At 33.8% G+C, this 21,225-nt stretch overlaps 1 protein-coding gene across 8 annotated transcripts in view; it reads left to right on the forward strand.

Annotated features, from left to right (window-relative positions):
• The window catches only part of LOC150082375 (myosin heavy chain, muscle-like), a 121,155-nt gene that overhangs the window by 22,415 nt on the left and 77,515 nt on the right, over positions 1-21,225 (forward strand). For all 8 annotated transcript variants that reach the window (XM_090379251.1, XM_090379253.1, XM_090379247.1 and 5 more), the window contains exons 5-9: positions 1,775-1,802; positions 7,812-7,929; positions 10,126-10,218; positions 12,605-12,668; positions 16,141-16,239. In XM_090379251.1, coding sequence (XP_090235377.1) covers positions 1,775-1,802; positions 7,812-7,929; positions 10,126-10,218; positions 12,605-12,668; positions 16,141-16,239 — 402 coding nt within the window. The remainder of the gene's footprint in view (positions 1-1,774; positions 1,803-7,811; positions 7,930-10,125; positions 10,219-12,604; positions 12,669-16,140; positions 16,240-21,225) is intronic.

Consider the following 21,225-nt stretch of genomic DNA (forward strand, 5'->3'; position numbering starts at 1 on the left):
ACATATTTAAATGGGGGCGGGGTCAGCAATCCTGGCCCTCAATATTTACCTATATTAAAATATACTTATTTAATTAATGGATAACAGAGCAGCAATGGCTCGTTAAGTTCTACGTTATAAGTAAATTAGTTTAAAAATGGAACAATTACCTCTATGGCGTCTTGCAGAACACTTCGGTGCTGATACTCTCCGTAGTTGGATAACTATACAAATCGATTAATTGTATTACACTCTCTGGTAGACAAGATCAGTTTTCCAATGCACCACGGAATCGGGAACCCATGGACCCCAAGCCCGACTCCAAAATGCATCGAACCACCACCCCAATCTTGAGCGAGAGAATACAAAACGTCCGAATTTTTAAAACAATTTAACTGCTATGGGACCAAATAAATACATAGTGAATGTATACTTTTAATACTTTAAAACTAATATTATTAAGTCATAAAAATATCAAGAATCCTCTTAAATATTAAGAGGCTAAGGGAAGTAGCAAAATTCCTCTGGCTCTTAATATTTCAGAGGATTCTTAATGTTTTTATGTCTTAATAATATTAGTTTTAAAGTATTAAAAGTATACATTCACTAGGTATCTATTTGGTTCCATAGCAGTTAAATTGTTTTAAATAAACGGACGTTTTGTATTCTCTCGCTCAAGATTGGGGTGGTGGTTCGATGCATTTTGGAGTCGGACTTGGGATCCATGGGTTCCCGATTCCGTGGTGCATTGGATCACTGATCTTGTCCACGAGAGAGTAGGATACAATTAATCGATTTGTATAGTTATCCAACTACGGAGAGTATCAGCACTGAAGTGTTCTGCAAGACACCATAGAGGTAATTCTTCCATTTTTAAACTAAAATATACTTATATACTTGGGCAAAAAATTATGTTATAGAAAATAAAAGGAAAATTTAAAATTATAAACAAATGGAAAATTTTAAAAATACAAAAGAAAAATATTTAAAAAAAAATAAATAAACTACCATGCAGTAAAATCTGCCAGTATGTATTAATGCCATATATAATAGCAGCCTCTGCGTTACGAAATGTTCTGTACATTTATTAGATTAGAAACAAACTTAGGGGTAGCTTCTTATGGTACAACAGCTATGCCCGGCTGACTACACAGTAAACGTAGTAAAGCAGCAGCTACTATGTCCTGCTGTATCATAAATCCCAAAATCGACTTTTCTAATAATCGCAATTTTGAGTCAAAAAATTGTCCTATCATAAAATTGGGCTGCTTTTAAGATTACTTAAGGGCCTTAATTTATGCTTTATGCATACTTTTCAAATTCAAAGTTCCTGTTCGGATTATTTGGTTTACAAAGGAAATCTATCCTTTAAAAAACATGCAATTTTTTAAAGGTAAGATCCGCCTTTAAAGTTACTTTAAAATTACTGTCAAATCGAGTTAGATTTGTTTGTTTGCTCGTACATTTTGAAGCTTCTTTGAAGTAATGTTGTTGGATTTCGTCATTCTGTTGCTGTACTTGGAGTATCGGTGGAAAGACAAATGGTTCTGTTCAATCGATAATTAACCGCTCCACTCAGCCATTCAGCTTGATGAATCGGGTTACTTATTCACTACCCATCACTAATATTTATGACTGAAAAATTTATTTGCACATTTTAACTGAAAATGAGCATTTCAAAAATAATTGGTTTCTGATAATTAATGAATTTTTAAATAAAAATATTAATTAATTGATACATAAACAATGTAAATGAATTGTATATAAACCGAATTTGTTCTTTTTCTCTTTTCAGACCGTGAGAACCAATCTATGTTGATCACGTGAGTATTAATTCTCCTCTATTTTTTCCATGGATCATTTTTGTACTAGACATTTCGTATAGCCCAAATTAATGGATTTCTCCAAACGTCTCTTTCACATCGTTATTAAGTGTATGTGGATATCGTACCCCCTTAATACATCGTGAATTGAGCGCAAACAAGACAAGAATCATTAAAATTTGATTTTTAACTATGTAGTTCCAAGTTGCAGATATTTCGTGGCCTTCACAAATAAACAAAAGTAGGCCTTGCAATTGGACATGCATATATCTTTCTCTTCTGTGAATCAAATATTCGTTATAAAATCTTCTTTGTAGCATTGTAAAAATATGCGATTATATCCAATAGCTATATCACAGTTGACTCTTGATTGTAAGTGTGTGAATTATTCGTTCATTATCCTCTTCATTTTGTCACCATTTTTTCCATTATGTTATTTCCTTTTCTTATTTTATTTTTTATTTTCAGTACTTGATCGCGGTTTTGTATTATTCTTCCACCTCCACTCATCTACCTCCATCCGACCACTCTCCACTCGTACACCTCCACCCCCCCACCCGTCCATCTCCACCATTGATAATCAAGAGTTAACTGTGACGTTTTCTTAATTACACTTTTAATTCTAAGCGGTTACTAATAGTGAGAGCTTCTTATTAAGTGACTTGTTCACTATCTGTTTGGTTAAAAATTATCATAATAAAATAGAGGTGAAAGAATTTAAAAACTCTTGAGGTGTTAGGTTTCTTTTAAAACCGACCTTAATCATTCTGAAATGCATTCAGTTTCATTCCAGTTCTAGCGTCTCTATTTTTTTTAATTAAAAAACTATATATTTTTTAAGTTGAACATAATAAACTTAAATATACTCGAAGAAGTTAACTTCGATGAAAATCATTAAATCTTGTAGCAATAAGAAAACTACTTTTATTACTTTGCTCATTTTCATTTTCTGTTATGCGATATAACAGAATGGTGATTTGTATGTTATTTAGCAGCCACGTGTTGGAATGACTACTCTGTAACATATAAATAACGATTCTGTTGATTCGAAAATTCCGGAGGCGTTCTGGTATATAATGTGTGTTCATCCCATAATTTAAATTTTATAATTGCAAGAGCTGTAAATCATTAATTTCATAGTTAACATAATTCTTAGAATTAATAAAACTGATTTTAGAAAAAGATGGGAAAAACCAATTTGATGTCTGTATTTCGAAAAATATTTCTAATTTTATTTGCTATGGTAAGGCAGGCTTTTTTTTTCTGTAATTCGGTAACGGTTTTTATTTGTCGGAAATTAGAACTAGAATTTTGGTGGTATTTATAACTTTATTTTTAACAGCATGAGATCCCATTCCCATCCTCTCCACCAAAAAATTCAGTTCTAGTGTCCAGGTTTATTTATTTGTTTTATTCATTTACTATGGAACTAATCCATAGGTCCACAACTAATAAAATTTGAAACGTTTTTCCGTAATTTAGATATAAAATTGGTTTTCCATCTTATTCTAAAAACAGTTTTTTTTAAAATCGTAATAATGTTAGCTATGAAATTAATGACTTAAACAATATAGTCTACTTAATTAGTTGCCATAATAATTGCCTCGCAAAATATATTGACTTAACATCAGTTAGATACGGCATAGTCTACTAGTACTCCACTGGGTGTTCTATAAGTCTCAGGACGTTGCAAAAGAGCGGGTCATGGCACAAAATAATTCTTCTCTGCGTACGATGTCAAAATCGACGCAACGTTGTGTGTCATCGTTGCAAAGGCATCCTGAATTCGTTGTTTCAGTTAATAGATGCCATGCGATGTTCCTCAACCCGATGTCCCGACCTGACGTCATGTCGGGACTGCGCGCTGGCCACCTAAGTGTTGGCGAAGAACTGCCAATCAATTGGTTAGGGAAAGTTTGGTTGAGATAATTTCGACCTGCAGGCGCATGTTACGCTGGTGCTCCGCCCTGCTGAAAATAAATTTCATTGGCTATTCAACGCCTCTCAAGTTCTGGTGTGAAGCAATTTTCCAACATATTCAGATATAACTGCTGATTGACCAGCCCATAAAAAAAGTAAAGACCAATGAGGTGGTGGGTAGATAATGCCGCCCAAACCAAAATATGTGGTGGGTGGTCTTGCACTTCATCGACATAATGTGGATTGGCATCACTCCAAAAGTAAACATTGCATGGAGATAAACTGAGGTAAACAGCGTACTCATCACTAACCATGACCTTTGATGTTTAGTGATGAGTGAAAGAATGCTGCAGCAATCTGTCACAAGCCTTGAGTCTCCTTTCATGAGTTTATACGGTTTCATTTTATGGTCGTGCTTCATTGTGGGATATAATGATGTTTGCGAAACACTCAACTCTGCAGACCTTTTCGTAATGATGTTTTTGAATATTTGAGAACGGATGTTTGAACAGTTTGCATTTCCAGGTGACAAATTTTCGGCCTTCCGCTGCGTTGAGCATCCAGCACACTTCCAGTTTGAAATGCCTTCTTTTCCCAACGATGAAGATTCGATTTGGACGGCGTTGGTTTTCCAAATCTCTCTTTGAATTCTTCTTGCACCTTTTTCTGTTTCGTTTGTGCGTTTCCTCTCGTGGTACCACATCACTGCTATTAGCCTTTATACCACTGTAAATGGACTGGTATTAGCTGTTATGTTACCTGAAACAAGCGAAACGAAATAGTGGATTATCATCAGATTCTCAATAGACAGCAAAACAGACAACGTCTGGGACTTATGAAACACCCTGTAGTAGGCTATGGATTCGTATCAATGATACTTTGGATATGGATACGTAAATACGTTAAATTTAATTTGTAATCAGTTTTATATTTGATTTTAGAAAACAGACACGCTTGAGCGGGAATTATTTCGAATTGTAAAGTCGATTTTTTAAACAAACTTAGGATCTCACGAGTTCTTTCATCTTTAATAATAAAATAGACAGTGAAGTGAGTCACATTATAAGAAGTTCTTGCTTTTTTAATACCGAATTAATCTTTTATATTTTCATATAGCGAACTGTGAAATTTTCTTCTTTCTTTCTATCACCCTAGCTGATATACAAATAAAATTAAACGCTATGAGAATTTTGACACTAATTAAACTACATATCAAAACCATTTTAAAAATTTAATGAGAATTCACAAACTATCTTTCCTATTTTCAATAAATTTCTATTAAAATAATATATAACGGTTTTTCCACTTGAAACTTTTGACATTTGATAAAATGTAAAAAGTTAAATTTAAAAGTAAAATGTAAAAAAAAATTTCGACAAAAATAAGTACAGTTGTTATAGTGGATCAACTTTTAAAGTACTCACTCTTTATTTAATTCTAAGTTTCGGTGTATAAAATATTTTAAAATAAATCTAATTTTTTTACCTTAAATTAATTAATGGCACAATTGAATGTATTTTATATTCATTCTCAAATTATCTGTGAACCTTCAGCCTAAACCTCCTTCCTTCCTTTTGTTAAATCCTCCTCTTTAAAATTATTTTGCAGCAGCTGAAATGATAAATGAATTTGAGAAATCCTCTCAGGACTACAATGCTCATCTGAATTTTTTTTCTCAAAATTAAAAAGTTCATATAATTTTTATTTTTTTGCATAAAACCTCAGTTTTAATCTTTCATAAAACCGTAGTTTTTGATCTTTCAGTTTCACGAGTGGCATTAGCCATTTAAAATATTAGTATTTATGGAAAACTTCAAAATAGTTGAAGAGTGAAAACTCAATATAGTGTGCAAAATTATAAGATATCAATTCTAAATTCGTAAACTCTTTGAAGGCAATTAAGAAACTAACTTTTAGATTTCGATCCAATTTATTTATGATGCTTTCTCATTACTGTGATCTCAGCACCAGTCTTGTTTCGTCGTTGGTTATCAGTTATTTAGTAAATGCAATATAAGATAACCCATATGGATCAGAGATCACTATTGTGAAGTACATATGGGAAGTTGAAGTTTTGAATATTTTGCCAAGATGATCTCTTTTCTCCTTCTTCGCGATAAATTTTATCACATTTTTGTAAAACATTAACATTATTTTCATTCTGATTATTTTCAAAAGCCTTTTGGGGAAAAATCTAACTGTTGTTTTTCCCACCATGTTCTTTAAGTCACAAAGCGTATAAAAAAAACTTACCATCTGGAAATTTAGCTATCAGTGCGCTATTTTTTTAATAATTGTAAAGTAAGGTCGTCAAGAGCGGGAGTGCAGTAGCACACGCTCTTTGAGTAGTCCGGGGTTCAGTTCCATGACTGCTAAATACGGTCGATCTGCCAACACGCACTGGACCAGCGTGGCAGATTATGGTCCATTTTCCTCAACATGGATTGTTGAGGAGGCTTCCATCTTGCTGTGCGTTGATAATGACTGCAGTTTACTTACTTTTACTTTAAGGTCGTCAGATAATCTTAAAATGCAACCTGCATTTATTTTGTTCAAATAGGCGTTTGTGTTGCATTTCAGTTTTAGGTTCGACCTTCCTCATTTCCATTCTGTATTCGTTAGTAATTGGTGGCAAGCAAATTAACGTTGCACTTTGAAATAATAATTGCCTTGCGTATGATATAGGGGAAACCTGGAAAATTAGGGTTATTCGAACAGAGGCTCACACACCTGTAGTTATTATGTTTTTCCTTTTTTTTTGTAGGATCGTGAAATTCAAAATTTTTTCGGGTGAGTTTTTTGTTTCTTTAAACCGGGCCATCTAAGAAAGCAACGCCCAATTTTTAATTAACTATTTTCTTCCAAACTGAATTTGTTCGATAACGTTATGGAAGGGAATTAAAGACTATAAATACCAGTTTCCACAAAATCTTTCAACCAGAAAGTCTATGGAGAAAATCTAGTCGAAATACTTAAAAGTATAAACTATATTAAACATTCAGTACAGGTGGATTTATTGCTTAAATAAAAATTCCAAAATATCGATAAAAGTAAGTAAGTAATATCTATTTTCGATTGGTGATAACATATGGTAATTTTGGCTGTTTTGATCCCAGTATATTTGGAGATGAAATATCCATTTTGACCTGGTTATCTTTGATGGAACGTAAAGTTTTATATAGCGAGTATATCTTGATTGATTTTTAAACCGTACATTTTTAAATCTATGTATAATCAAGGTAGAATTATTGAAAATAATCCTACCGTGATTTCCATAGAGCCTGCCAATTTTCCACCTGCAATCTGCAAGTATAAGCTAAATAGTATAACTAGTGCTGAGTAATTCACTCAATAAACCTGACAGACTGGTTTAAGGACAGTGTGATCAAAGCTATCTCCTCTCGGTTGCTACTTTGCTCTTCAAAAAATTAGAACTAGTAGCTGTGCTTACTGAGATAAAAGTTAAAAATAACGGATCAGATTTTCTGTACCACTTTCGTATTTCCAAACTGAATACTGAGTTTTTGGCGAAACTTAAAAATAGAACCTCATGCGTTTTTTTTTTTTTTTTTTTCTGTGTGAAATATTACATAGTTTCCGATCAATGGACGAGAAAAAAATCTCTAGAAAATATTACTAAATATTATTTTCATATATACGAGGTTACGGTGCCCAGATAAGCATTGCGTTGAGAAGAAACCACCTTATTCCAGATAATTGAAATAGTTACAAGGTGTTTTGTGATCACTTCAAAACGTTTAATATTTTCAATTTAAATATAAACTTCTGCTGTGCTGCAATATCCCGAAAACTAACCTGTCACAAGAAATCCGCAATTTCTCAACTGAGTCACACTAAAATGTGAAGTTTTTTACTGTATCCACTCATGCATGACAGATTCCTTCCTGGTCTGTAGTTTCTCACCTAACGTCACAAAACCTAGACGCCCGGACAATCACACCCACACATCCATCATCCCGGAAGAAAGTCCTCCCTCCAATTCTACCTCCTTCCGGTACCCTTTGTGGCAACCTGCGTCCCATGTTAAAAATAGTCACCAGAACATTGATTTCTTTCTTTGCAAACTAGCGGCGAGTCTGGTGCCGGTAAGACCGAGAACACGAAGAAAGTACTAGCGTATTTCGCTAACGTCGGTGCCGTGACTCCTAAAGGTGGCAAAAAGGAAGACAAGAAGGCAGACAAGAAGGTATTGAAGGTTTCGAGTGCGAAGTTTTGTGTTTTCTCCCGAAAAATATTTCCTCCTGAATGGATTGTTCCTCCCTTTCTTCCCTCTTTATTAACATGATATTCAAATAGCCATCTATTAATGAATTTTTATAATTTTTAAACCTTGTTAAACTTTATTTTTCAATTAAAAATGTACAAATAACTTTATCGGTGTTGTAAAGTTTTATCCCTTAAGGTGCGTTTATTTATTATTGTTTTTTTATTTGAAATTTGAGACTAGCCCTCCTGTTTTTTCCCTTTCAAAAGCATGTTCCTCATTTTATGCACGAAGTGTTTCCCGTGTTTCAATTTCTCTACTTTAAATAGTTAGAAATATTTAAGATATTTTAATAATTTATAAAGTGACCGACAACAAATCAGTTTGTAAAATTAATAGTATTAAAACAACGTATGTTATTTTTTCCAAGTGAAGAAGAATCTTACTCTAGTAGAATCTGTTCATCATCTAATATTTCATGAACAAAGATTAATCTGATTTAATTTAGTTTTGTTATAGATAACAGATATGATGAGCTTACAGTAAGAATCTGAGAGTAAACTTGAAAATAAATTTGAAACTTAATATCGTTATTGGAATCCATATTTTGAATAATTTCTGAAAATTGAAGGGACCAGCTGTTTCCGGGACTGTGAATTATTATCTTGGCATCCTGTGAACCTTAGTAAGGCAGGGAAAAGATTTTGATAAGCAAGATCATGCATTTAAAGCGAGGAAAAGACTTTGAAAAATATTTTTCACCTAATCGAGGAACTACACATAAACTTCGTCTTTCAGCTTTTACGATCTGCATATCAGAGGAAAGAAAATGCAAGCAACTTCAAAAGGCAAGCCCGTATACTAATATAATGGAGTGGTGGTTTTTTGGTAGTAAAAGATCAAGACAGTCTCTGGTTGTCATCAACGGAAGTACTTCATCTGAAATCAATGTAAAATAGAAAGTTGTGCGCTTAAGAATCTTTTAAGTTCCAGGTTATCTTTTATCGATAAAATCTGATACTTATGTGGTATATGCTACAGTAAATTCCAATGGATTATTTGTCTATTCTTTATGATAAAAGCAACATGCTCTTGCTTTTTGTATGCTAGACCTTAAACCAGTGACGAATCCCTTGAGACTCTCATAATGATTTTTTAAAAATCTGCGAATAAAACTTAACTGAGTTTTGTGCTGTTTTTCAGTTTAATTTTTCATAGCCTATTTAAACAGACGTTTTTTTAAGTATTATGAAATGGAGGATTACGAAATTATTTTGTAAACTTTTTACTTTGTGATTTTTTTTTCTTTTTGAAACTTCCTTCACAATTTAATATTCTAGTAAAGAAGTTACAGTATTTGTAGACTTAACATGCTCAGCATTTTATTTTCGTGTGTTGCTTACTTGCTGCACTTAAAATTCTAACTGAGATGCTTATTAGCTAGCCAAAAAAAATCTATATAAATCAGCTCTTAGTTTCTTCAGAATCCTCTTAGAATCAGCTCTTAGTTTCTTCAGCATTAATGGATATCTAGAATGCTTGGCCAGCGGAAAATAAATCTTCTGCATATCATAAGGAAGCTATATTTAGTGTAGAAGAGATAAAAATATATAATCTGCTTTATCAAAACGAAGTAGACAGTACTGAAATAACATCTAACGAAAGAGTTTGCTTCACTATTAAGGTTTACAACATCCATGGAATAACACATTTCAATCAGTCGAAAAATATATAGTGGAACACATTTCACTCGATTGGCAGCCCATCAGGTGGCTATAATATCCTCATAATTAAATGACCGATGACTACAGAAATTTCAAATAAAAACAGGGCTTGCATAGTTCCTCTTTGATTTGAAATATTTGACATGATACAGTGACGTTCTTTAAGAAAACGTAAAGTTTTAATTTATTCTTGCCGAACTTACTTTATTAAATTGGAATGGACTTATTAAAGTCAACAATTTTAATGTTCTTCCATGGATAGCAGTTAATATTAGAGGTAGTTCGGATATCTTACGCCTTTTACTATATTTAGTATTATTTGCATTTTTTGCTTGCACGTGTGTGTTTTGCCTGCATGTCCGAAGCACTTATTTTGCTATAATCACAATTCTTAATACTTACAGGAAATAATAAGTAACTTTTTCTGACTCTTTATTGTCGCTTCCATTTACAGGGTAACCTAGAGGATCAGGTCGTTTCGACCAATCCTGTACTAGAAGCCTTCGGTAACGCTAAGACCGTGAGAAATGACAACTCCTCCCGTTTCGTAAGTATTTTTATTTGAATTATACAGATTGTTCATCGAGTTATTACATTTATATTAATGGATTTCATTCCACCTTCCACTTTGAGAAACATTGCCTGTGTACAAGCAGCTTCAATTTCTCGACTATCCACTATTAATTCTTTAAATGCTGATCACTAGGTAATTATGGGACAACGATAACTTAGTTGATTTTAATCATTCTAAAACTCAGTCTGTCTTATATCTCACAAAAACGATTCTTCTGCTCCTATGCTTATCTAAGTCATCGTATGCTTATGATGACACTCTGATTTCTAAGCAAGACCACATATCTTTATTGGAGATTACCCTGACTTCTAATCTCTTTTGGCATAAGCACATTACAAATATTGCTTCCTCTGCATCTAAAAAACTTGGTTTTCTCTTTCGCTCTCGGCGTTACTTTTCTTCCAAACAGCTGTTCTTCCAAACTCTGTATAAATCGCAAATCCGCCCGACCATGGAATATTGTTCCCACATCTGGTGGTGCCCCCAAAATCTCTCTCAGGCTTCTAGATTCCAATCAGAAGAGGGCAGTTAGGTTAATTCATGATTCATCTCTAACAGAGTCTCTTCACTCGCTGCCTCATAGACGTACTGTTTCTGCTGCGTGTCTTTTCTACAGATACTTCCATGGGTATTGTTCTTCTGAATTGACTTCTATAATTCCCGCTCTCTCTTCCAAACCAGTCCGAACACGTGCTGCAACCAGTCGACAACCTTTTACTGTCCAACTTCAAACTCACAGAACCAAATTTTCTTCTTCCTCATTTATTCATTCAACTTCCATTTTCTGGAACAACTTTCCTTCGTAAGTATTTCCTGGAAGTTACACCCTACAGAAGTTCAAGTCTGATGCCAACAAGTATTTTCTTTCATCTTCTCAACTTTCAACCCATGTATGATACTAAGTACTATAGGTTCTAATACCTCTCGTGTTTGGGATTTTCATAATAAAAAACTCTAGAGCATGACACTATTCCTCCAAGACAGCAGGCGTATATTAGTGTTGGCTGTAAATGTAAACTGGTCTCTAGGACCTTACACTGAGTAGTACTTCACGTAATCCTTTTCAGTTGTCCAAACACCTACTATTTGTTTTGGACTGTTGCTTTCTTAGCTCATTGCCATTGGAAATTTCCAGATTGTGTTCCGAATAGTGATTAAATGGTGCGCAGCTCGCCTATATAGGTTATTTATATTTCAATCCTGAGTATTCAGTTCTTTGATATTTCAACTGTACATAAATGATATATTTTTTTGTAAATGCAGTTATTGTAATCATTTTGATTATTTGCAATGTGTGCACGCTTCGGGCCGAACTAGGCTACACCAGAGGATGCCCACAGATTTGTAAATAAAAAGATGTTCAGAGTTAAAATTTCGAAGTCCTGAGCACCAATACAGATGATATTTTCAATCCAATCTTATAATTAATGGGCTGTTAACAGATGAGGTCCCATAAAAATCTTAATGATGAAATTCCTGTAGAATCGTTGTGGGACTGGACTCATTTTCCATTTTGGTTATTGCATTTTTGTTAAACTTTTGGGTAATTGTATTTATGTCTGACAGTGATTCTTTCGATACCAAGTGTTATCCAAGTGTTTCGATATTAAGCGTTATCCAAGTGTTTCGATATTAAGTGTCTCTTAGCATATCCAACGCTGGTCTGTTGTTTTCCATATTAACACATCTGCTGGATGGAGGTTTTTAAAGGACCTTCTTCATCGTTCATTTGCAACCAAAATCGGAAGAAATGACATGCCTTTAATGTTGTAGAAAGTAACCATTTAATGTTAAGCGATATGACAGGAAGTCATTACTGGTTTTCTATACTAGTAAACATTTTTTTCCCAGCCTTTCTTGGTCCAAGATTCCTTTAATTTTTGAAATCAATGTATTTCGTCACAATTTTCTGTTGATAGATGCTTTTAAGATTTATCCTTCCAAAAAATATTTGTAGTTATCTTATTAAACCAGTTATCTTATTAGTTTAACATGGAATTGTCAAATTTCAACGTTAATATCTAATCCTATTAAATGTGATTTTTATTAATTAGTTTTAGTGTTAACGTCCTTATGGTGCAGTTCTTAATCCATTCTATTCTTTTATTTCACCGCCATTTTAGTATAAAATTCGATTTACTCAATTTTAGAGTTTGCTCATAACATAAACTTCCACCTTCATTAACCTTTTTTTTTTAAGTATTATTAAAAACTTTAGAATAGGAATTTAATTTGCTATAGTTAAACTTTTCTAGTCACTAAAGAAACGTAAATGCGAAATATGATATTTCTTTTTATAATTATTTTTTTACCCAATTGACGTCAGTATTTCACTAACGAGCTTTCTCTTACCTTCTAGGGTAAGTTCATCCGTATCCACTTCGGTCCCATGGGCAAACTGGCTGGTGCCGATATTGAGACATGTAAGTTTACTCTTAATCTTAGAAGATAAATTTTTATATTAAAATTGCCTTCTATGTTGAAGTGTACATCTTCATTGAACTGGAAAACAGTGAATTGAATAAATTTAAAGAAAAAACATTGGATAATTCTTTTCACCTTGCTAATTACCTTTCCCTGGAACAATATCATTTTTAATGGATTGACACTGAATTCTACTAGTTCCATAAATGTAAATTTTATGGAACTATTGCATTTTATTTAAATAGAGACACTTATGTGAAATTATGATAGGCTGATCTCTAATCCTTATTTTTAAAGTAACTAATAAACGCTGTCGACCTTGGTTTGAAACGTTTTTGTGTACATGATAGGTGATAGCTTTAGCCCAGCTAGCAATCGTTTTTAAGGAATAACGTTTTATTTTTGGCGTTGCAGCTTTTTGATGGAGTCAGTCAAAGAATAATCAGATATAATTTTCAAACTATGAAAAACACAAGGCGGTTGTAAGGTCTTTAATCATTTTTTAAAAATGAATAACTAAGAAATGAAGCCCTATAGAGAAATGCGGCTTTCACATAACCTCTGTTATAAGGATTGTATAAAACAGGTGTCTCTGGTTAAGACAGGCTTTTCTTTGGGTGAAACGGAGTATAGTTTGTCTCAACTAGTAATGAAAACAATCATAGTGTCCAATCTGCTCAGTGCGACGTTCATAAAGGAGAAGATAATCACTAAGAATTTTTCCGATTCAAGACTGAAGGGCGCATTTATAGAGTTATCTCCGTTTCTTTGCATCCCCTGATAACTAACGTTCAATACGATTCTGACGTGCTTCGTGCGAATATCAACAACTTCAGTCTTCCACTATTTGATCCATAAGGGACTCGATCAGAACGAAAAAACAAAAGCTGTATAAAAACAGAGGCTCTCAAAGAAAAACGTTGGGAGCACATTGGTCAGCATTGCTTCTTTTCCCGTCATCATGTATTTACAGGACAGCATGGTGGACGCATTGAACCTGCTACAATGACAATAAATGTATTTCATTTGACTAATAAAAATAGAGTGTATTACCGGAATATTCTTGATAACATCAGAGAATGGACAGAGGATCTTTCGACACAAGAACTATTTCACAAAGCAAGGGATAGAGTTGGCTGGAAAATGATGGCCTCCAAGGTTCAAATTGAACACGGAACCTGAAGAAGAAGAAGATGATCGCAATCGACGTAGACATTGTTTTGTCTACGCTAAGCTATATCTGAAAATTTAAATTTAATTTTTATTTTTAATATTTTTTTATGAACACCTCAAGCGCGAGAGGTATTAGAACCTATAATACTTACTACCGCGCATAAAGTTGGAGATTGAGAAGATGAAAGAAGATACCTGTTGATATTAGACTTGAATATCTGTAAATTGAATATTCAGGAAATACGTATGAAGGGAGATTGTTCCAGGAAACAGAAATTGAAGGAATAAATGAGGAAGAAGAGACGTTGGTTCTGTGAGTTTGAGGTTGGACAATAAAGGATGCTGACTGGTTGCTGCACAGTTTTAAAGAGAGCCGGAATTATCGAAGTCAATTCAGAAGAACAGTGCCCATGGAAGTATCTAAAGAAAAGGCAGCATAACAGAAACAGAGCATCCATGAGACAAAGAATGGAGAATCTTTGCAAGAGGATTATCATTAGTAGAGGCATATTATGCAAGAAAGAAAGCTTATACAGCATCAGCCAAAAAAAAAAAAAAAAACACTTCCCATTTCGCCGAGCCATTCACTCCAAAAGTTTGCCTAGTTTAGCCTTGAATTTATTTAAGCTATCAACTTTCACAACGACAGGTGGAAGTTTGTTCCAGCAATCAACCACCCGCTGGCTAAAGGCAAATTTTCGCACATCTATTCTACAACTGTCTTTCCTCAATTTGAATTTATACTCCCTCAGGTGCGTAATTTAAGCAAGAAGAAGAATCTTATCAGCATTAAGCTTGCTCAAATCATTCAAGGCCTTATGCATCTGAAATCAGATTACTTCGCAGGTGCCTAGCCTTCAGACGCTGCAATTTGCAGAACTAAAGCCTTTTGTTTTTTGTAAGTGCAACCCTTTGTTCCACTCACCAATCTCTTTGTATCTTTGCCTTTCTCTGTACTCATTCCAGTAGCTGGCTCATTAATCAATCTCATTAATCATTAATTAATCAGTTAGTTAACTGCCCTCTTTTAAATAGAGAATAGAAGTCTGAGAGAGTTTATGGAGCACTGCTGCGGATGTGAGACCAATGTTTCATTGTAAGGCGGATTTGAGATTTTTGCAGAGAGAGAGAGAGTAGCTGTTTAGAAGAAAAATAATGCCGAAAGCGAAAGAGAAAACCAAGTTTTTTAGATGCAGAGGAAGAAATATTTGTGATGTGTTTACGCCAAGAGAGATTAGAAGTCAGGGTAATCCCCAATAGAGATATGTGATCGTGCCTATAATCAGTGTCGCCGAATATAAGCGTAGGAGCAGAAAACTCCTTTTCGTGAGATATAAGTCAGGATTAAATTTCAGAAGAATTTAAAATAACTAAGGTATGTTTTCCCACTGGAGAATTTTCCACCTGGAATCAACAATTAAGGACTTTGAGTGGATCTGAGGTGCCCAGAGGACAACTCACCTCGACCGTGTTCTGAAGTGGTTTGTGAGAAAAAGATCAAGTTGGTTATGTGGTTACGATCGTCTGGTAGGTAAATGAACAATCTGTGCGAGATCATTACTGATTGCATTAAAATCACCAAGGAAAATTACCAAACTTTTAGGAAAGCTGGAGAAAGTCAAGTTTCAAAGAGAGGAAGTCAAAGAGTTCCAAGTGATTAGCGGAATTGGAAGAACAATAGAGGCAAGAGATTTTAAGCCACAGAAGACCGAAAGGAAGATAATCCAAATCACTAGTTATACAGTAGCAGGATGTTTATTCACTTAGCAGATATCTTAAACATCTTTCCCGATATAATATTAAAACAATGATTCAAATTCATTGTGTTTTAACGCAAATTTAGAACATTAGTACAAGATCAACATGGAAATCAAATCTTCGCCTTTCGTTCTTTGTTCTTTTGATAACATCGCATCAATTTGGATATAATATAAAATAGACAATGAAAACTAAATGGAAAGTAATATATAATAAATTTGTAGCGTAATTATTCTCAAAATAATTACACACGGAAAGCAAAGAAAATTCTCATCCTTTCTTCAGAGGTTATATCTATAATGTGCAAATATTTCAGTAATTCAAAATATTTTGTAGTTTCACACCGCTAATATCAACTGTGTTAACCGTAAAATAACAGCAAGCAGTAAGTGGATGATATTTTAAAATATTACACCTCTAAATTATAGAAAGTACTTACTTGCATGAAATATGGTGTATTTTATTAATGCTCAATTTTAATTAAAGAAGTTCTTTTGTTTATTACAAGCTGTCGAATCATTAAATTATCTTTATTCGTAGATTTGCTGGAAAAAGCCCGTGTGATTTCCCAACAGACCCTTGAGCGATCCTACCATATTTTCTACCAAGTGATGTCTAATGGCATAGAGAATCTAAAAGGTAAATATAGCTCACCTTTGCAATATGAATTATTTAGTCGGTACTTTCGAATTCGCATCATGTAATTTTATATAATGCAAATTTGAAATTTCAGTACGCATCGTGTTAACGAAATCTTGAAATCTTTTAATTTTTGATGAAATTAAAATTTTCAATGAAAGTTTATGTTTGAACTTTTTCTTGCAGTAACGTTTATTTCTCTTTTTTACTTAAATTTTCGTAGCATTATAATCTATTCCTGAGATGGGTGAATATAGGTGATACACCGAACTCCCAGTAGGTATACTGATTGTTATGGCCACTGCTTCCCTAGTTTCAATTTCCAATAAGTAATCTCTAAAAAGAAGGATGTCAAAAAATTCAGTCACAGATTTGAGATCGATGTCCAATACAGTGCACAGAGTAAACCTCACTATCATATTTCAGATCATCTGATTTTTTTAATTTATTTATTTGGGTATTGGTGATATATCCTAGTTATTACTGCTAGTCACCCCATTCTCTGTAATTCTGCAAACTCTGGCATCGCATTTGCAACAACTTCATCAATATCGTTGCGGAAGCCTCATGGTCTTGGCACAGAATTCCAAAATCGTTCTCTTCCCAGTTAATTTGAGTTATTAGCTATATGTTTGTGGTCGTCAATGGTGTTACTAATACTATCTTACTGCAAACTTATTGTTCTTTTTTTTCAATCTGCTGTTTTGTGCCTAATTCCATGGGAAACTTTTGCACTAATTTACATTTCAGGGCCTCCTGATTATATTATCCCATGAAAATATATTTTCTGAAATTAAGTTAATTTTTTGTTATCCGTTTAGGTTTATCCTAATAACATTATTTTCGTGAACATTTATAGTTTATACCTATTAGAAATGCCAGTTGTTTGGCGCATAATGGCATTTAGCTGCTGTTGCGCCGTAAAACCTCCAACATCAACAAATGCCAGTTAGTCCCATTGAAAAGAATTCAAATGATACCTAAAGTCTCTATAATCAAACTTGAGAAAGTAAAAGATACTCTATGTTATCATTTAAGGTGGTTTCATCTTAAATATATCCCATATTTATTCATTATAAATATGGGATATATATATTCTTCGTGGTTCCCTTTGTTCGTGGTTCTTTTACTTGAAGTTTGAACAATGAATTCTAATTCGACATTGTGATAAGAATCTTGGTCTATGGGATAGTTCCCCACCCTCACCATAGTTACGATAATTATTATTTTTCTTTTTCTTTTTATTTTTTTCATTTTTACTTTTCTTTTGGAAGGTACAGAAAAAAAAGTCTTCTTAGTGTCCTTGCACTATATGGCTTATTCTAATACTATTATTCTTCCATACTCTGTGGAAAAGCTTTGAATTCCTATCTCTGCGGATGGAACTGTTTTCACACTCTGACCATATTGATCTCTTACGACTGTTGTATGGTTTCTCTCAAATAGGGAGCTTTTCATCCAGAAGTACAGAAAATGAGACCACAGATTTTATCCTTGTAACCGATACAATACACTGCGCCTCATGGCTTTAGCTCGAATTCAAAATAACCCCCGCATTCAATCATTGTTGAGATGATTGAATTTACTGCTTGGATGACATTTTCAGTTTGGCTTCATGTTTACTAAGCGAATTGTAATTTTAATACAGCGAATTTTAAATTTAATATTTAAAATTCTACTGTTGAGGGAAGAACTGGATTTACTCTTTAAATAATAATTAGTTTTATTTAACTTTCTTGCTTTAATATTTACATTGTGTTCTTAAGTCGGATTAATTTTTGTTTATCTTATCTTACCTTCCTTCATGGATTAGGCGATCCGCCTTTTTCGATCTCGAAGAGGTCTGCCTATCTTTTCTTTCGTCTTCCTCTGTCTCGTTTTCCTTTTGCTCTATATGTATAAGCTAATTTAGGGAATCTATTATCTTCCATTCTTTCTACATGTTCTTTCCATCTTTGTCTATATTCTATAATTTTTCCATTAATTGAGTAAATCTTTAATTCCTTTCTAATATTTACGTTTGATATTTTATCTAATTTTGTACATCCTTTAACATATCTTAAAAACTTCATTTCTGCAGCTTGTATTCTATTAATGTCTCTTTGTTTCGGTATTCATGTTTCAGAACCATAAATATTGTACTTCTTTAGCTATTTCTTCATTCCATATCTATACCCCGCCTCTTCTTATAGTTTTTCCTGAATTGTCCTAGTGTCTCTTTTGCTATCTTTTGAATTATATTTCGTATATTATTCCATTCTTCTTCTATTTGTTCTTTCTCCGATGTTTTACTTATTTCGTCTTTAATCCTTTTTTTTTCATATAAAAATTTTGTATACTTTCTTCTTGAAGTAGATATACTTTATAACCCAACTCCTCCTTCCCTGTTTAATAGCTTTTCTCTTTTTCCATTTAGCCCATAACTCTATTTTTGAAGCCACTAAAAATGATTTGAATTAATATCATATCCTCTAAACACCCTAGTAGCTCGACATTGTTTTGCTAATTTTTGATTTACTATTACACAGTCTATTATCGATTGTGTACCTCTTGCCGACCATGTATATTATTGTATATCACGTTTTCTGAAAAAAGGAATTTGTTATCTTTAAATTATTAAATGTTGCAAAATCTCTTAATTTATATACTTTTACATTTACTTTATTTTCTCCATAACATCCCATAATATTTTTTATTGGCTTATTCCCTAACCGAGCATTATAATCTCCCAAAATAACTACATCTAGTTCTTATCTAGTTCTTTTTGTAACTCTAAATAAAATTTATCTGTTTCTTCCTCTTTTCCATCTTCTGGAGCATAAATTCCATATACATAAATAGCCTCTGTCTAATTTAAATCTTGCTATTATTATTCTGTTATTTATAAATGTGTAGCTCTGTATTTTGGTTTTCCATTTCCGATCTATTAATATTGGTACCCCTCCACTAGCTCTTTCCTTTTGATCTACTCCACTGTATATCATTATATAAAAATCATAATCTTTTGTACCTTTTAATTTTTTCTTTGTTTCTGTTATTACTGCTATATTTACTTTCTTCTGTTTTAAATGTTTAAGTAGTTCGATTTCTTTATATCCTAATCCTCCTCTTATGTTCCATGTTGCAATATTTAAAATGTCCGTTATTCCTTTTCGTTTCCTTTTTCCAGTCCGAGTCGCATCCCTTTGTCCGTCCGGTTTTCCTCTTTGAGCTTTATGAGTTTTTATTTTCTTTTTTACATGGGGCTTCCCGCACAGCCCCCAACCTGGAGGACTAGTATGTTACTCTTCGTCTGATCCCTACCATTTGACTTGTCTGGCTAGAGTGGCTCTACCAGTAGTCTAGCTACCGTCAGCATAGCTCTCTGGGTCATCAGGATACTCACCGCGACAAGGTGATAACATTTCGGGGATGATTTTTGTTTATACTAGTATTATTTTGAAATTTAGGTACAACCTGCGATTGTATACCAGTGTCAGTTATCTTGATTAAATATTCATTGAGTGTTTATAGAATAAATTATTTCTATTACATGAGATAAGTAATAGAAATCAATACAAAAAAACTAGAAACATTTTCATTTTCGGGTTATCCAAAAGCAGCATACATAGTAAGTGTCTAACGGCACCAGGGGTTTCCCCCATCTCCGCGTTGCTTTTATTGTGGGTGTACCAGTTCACTGGGAAGGCCAGAGATTTAAAAGTGGGATTATGGAAGTGTGGTGTTTTGTACCGTTGTTCCTCTGGCCATTTAGCCGCTGGAGCTCTGCTGAGTCCCAACGTTGCCCCACTTAGGCCCAGTGGACGCAGTCCAGGTACCCGATAGTCTTTAGTTCACTCTGGTAGGTCCTGCCACCTAATTTCCTGAGATTTCAGTGGCTAGGACCTAAAAAATAAAAATAAAAATAAATAATAATAATAAAAAAAAATTACACATATATGTATAGATATATATATGTGATATCTCTCGATTGTGTAGGGTGATGTCGCTTGAATAAGGAAAGACCAAAATATGGGCGTAAGTTAATTTGGATTCATTGAATTTATGTGTGTGGGAGGGCATTCGCTTGTGTATACATAGTATGTCAGCTACTTGCAGATTTGGAAATTACAACTTACAGAAATAGTACATTATGTCTTAAATTGTTTGAACTCTCTGATCGATACGCCTATTTGCTAGATGGAAAACCCGAGATCTCGGACATACGAATTAATACAGGTAAAGCCAAATAACAATCCTTAAGGTGTTATTTGGCTTTACCTTTGTATTAATTCATATTCAAATATTAATATCTATTATTTATCTCATACTTAAAGTTCATATTCTGTGGTGAATTGAGTTACTTTTATTTAAATGTATAACAGCATAGTGAAGTGTTTGTAAAATGATCTTTTTAGGATATTTCTAAGAGAAATATTTTTATTACACTATTTTTGTATGAATTTTATCTCAGTATTTGTATGTATATGCTCTCAGTGATCGCTGAATTATGACCATACACCTAATACCGTATTTGGCAACAATTCGCACGGATAACAACCGCTATTCGCTTAGGCATTGACTCCACTAGATGTCTGAAGACATCTGTAGGGATATGAAGCCATGTTGCCTTCAAGTCTTTCCACAGTGTCGGAAGAGATGACGGTTGCATATTCATACACCTCACTTCCTGTTCAAAAACATTCCACAGATGTTCAGTTGGATTGAGGTCAGGCGAATTTGGAGGCCAATCAAGATGGATGATCGCTTCACTGTGTTCCTCGAACCACTCGTGCACGGTGTGGTTCAGACGACAACGCTCATTATCATCTTTTGAAGATCCCGTTTCTGTCCTGGGAAAAATGCAGCATGATAGGGTACACATGGCCCCCTAAGAGATGCAAGTAGACCTCACCAGTGAAACTTTGGTAGGTACGCACCAGTGGCGTTCTAGTTCTTGCCAGAAAAACATGTCCCATATAAAGAAACCACCGACACCTACCTGGA

The sequence above is a fragment of the Mastigoproctus giganteus genome, chromosome 8, assembly GCF_048544385.1.
Source record: "Mastigoproctus giganteus isolate SK-2022 chromosome 8, ASM4854438v1, whole genome shotgun sequence".
Classification (NCBI taxonomy): Eukaryota; Metazoa; Arthropoda; class Arachnida; order Uropygi; family Thelyphonidae; genus Mastigoproctus; species Mastigoproctus giganteus.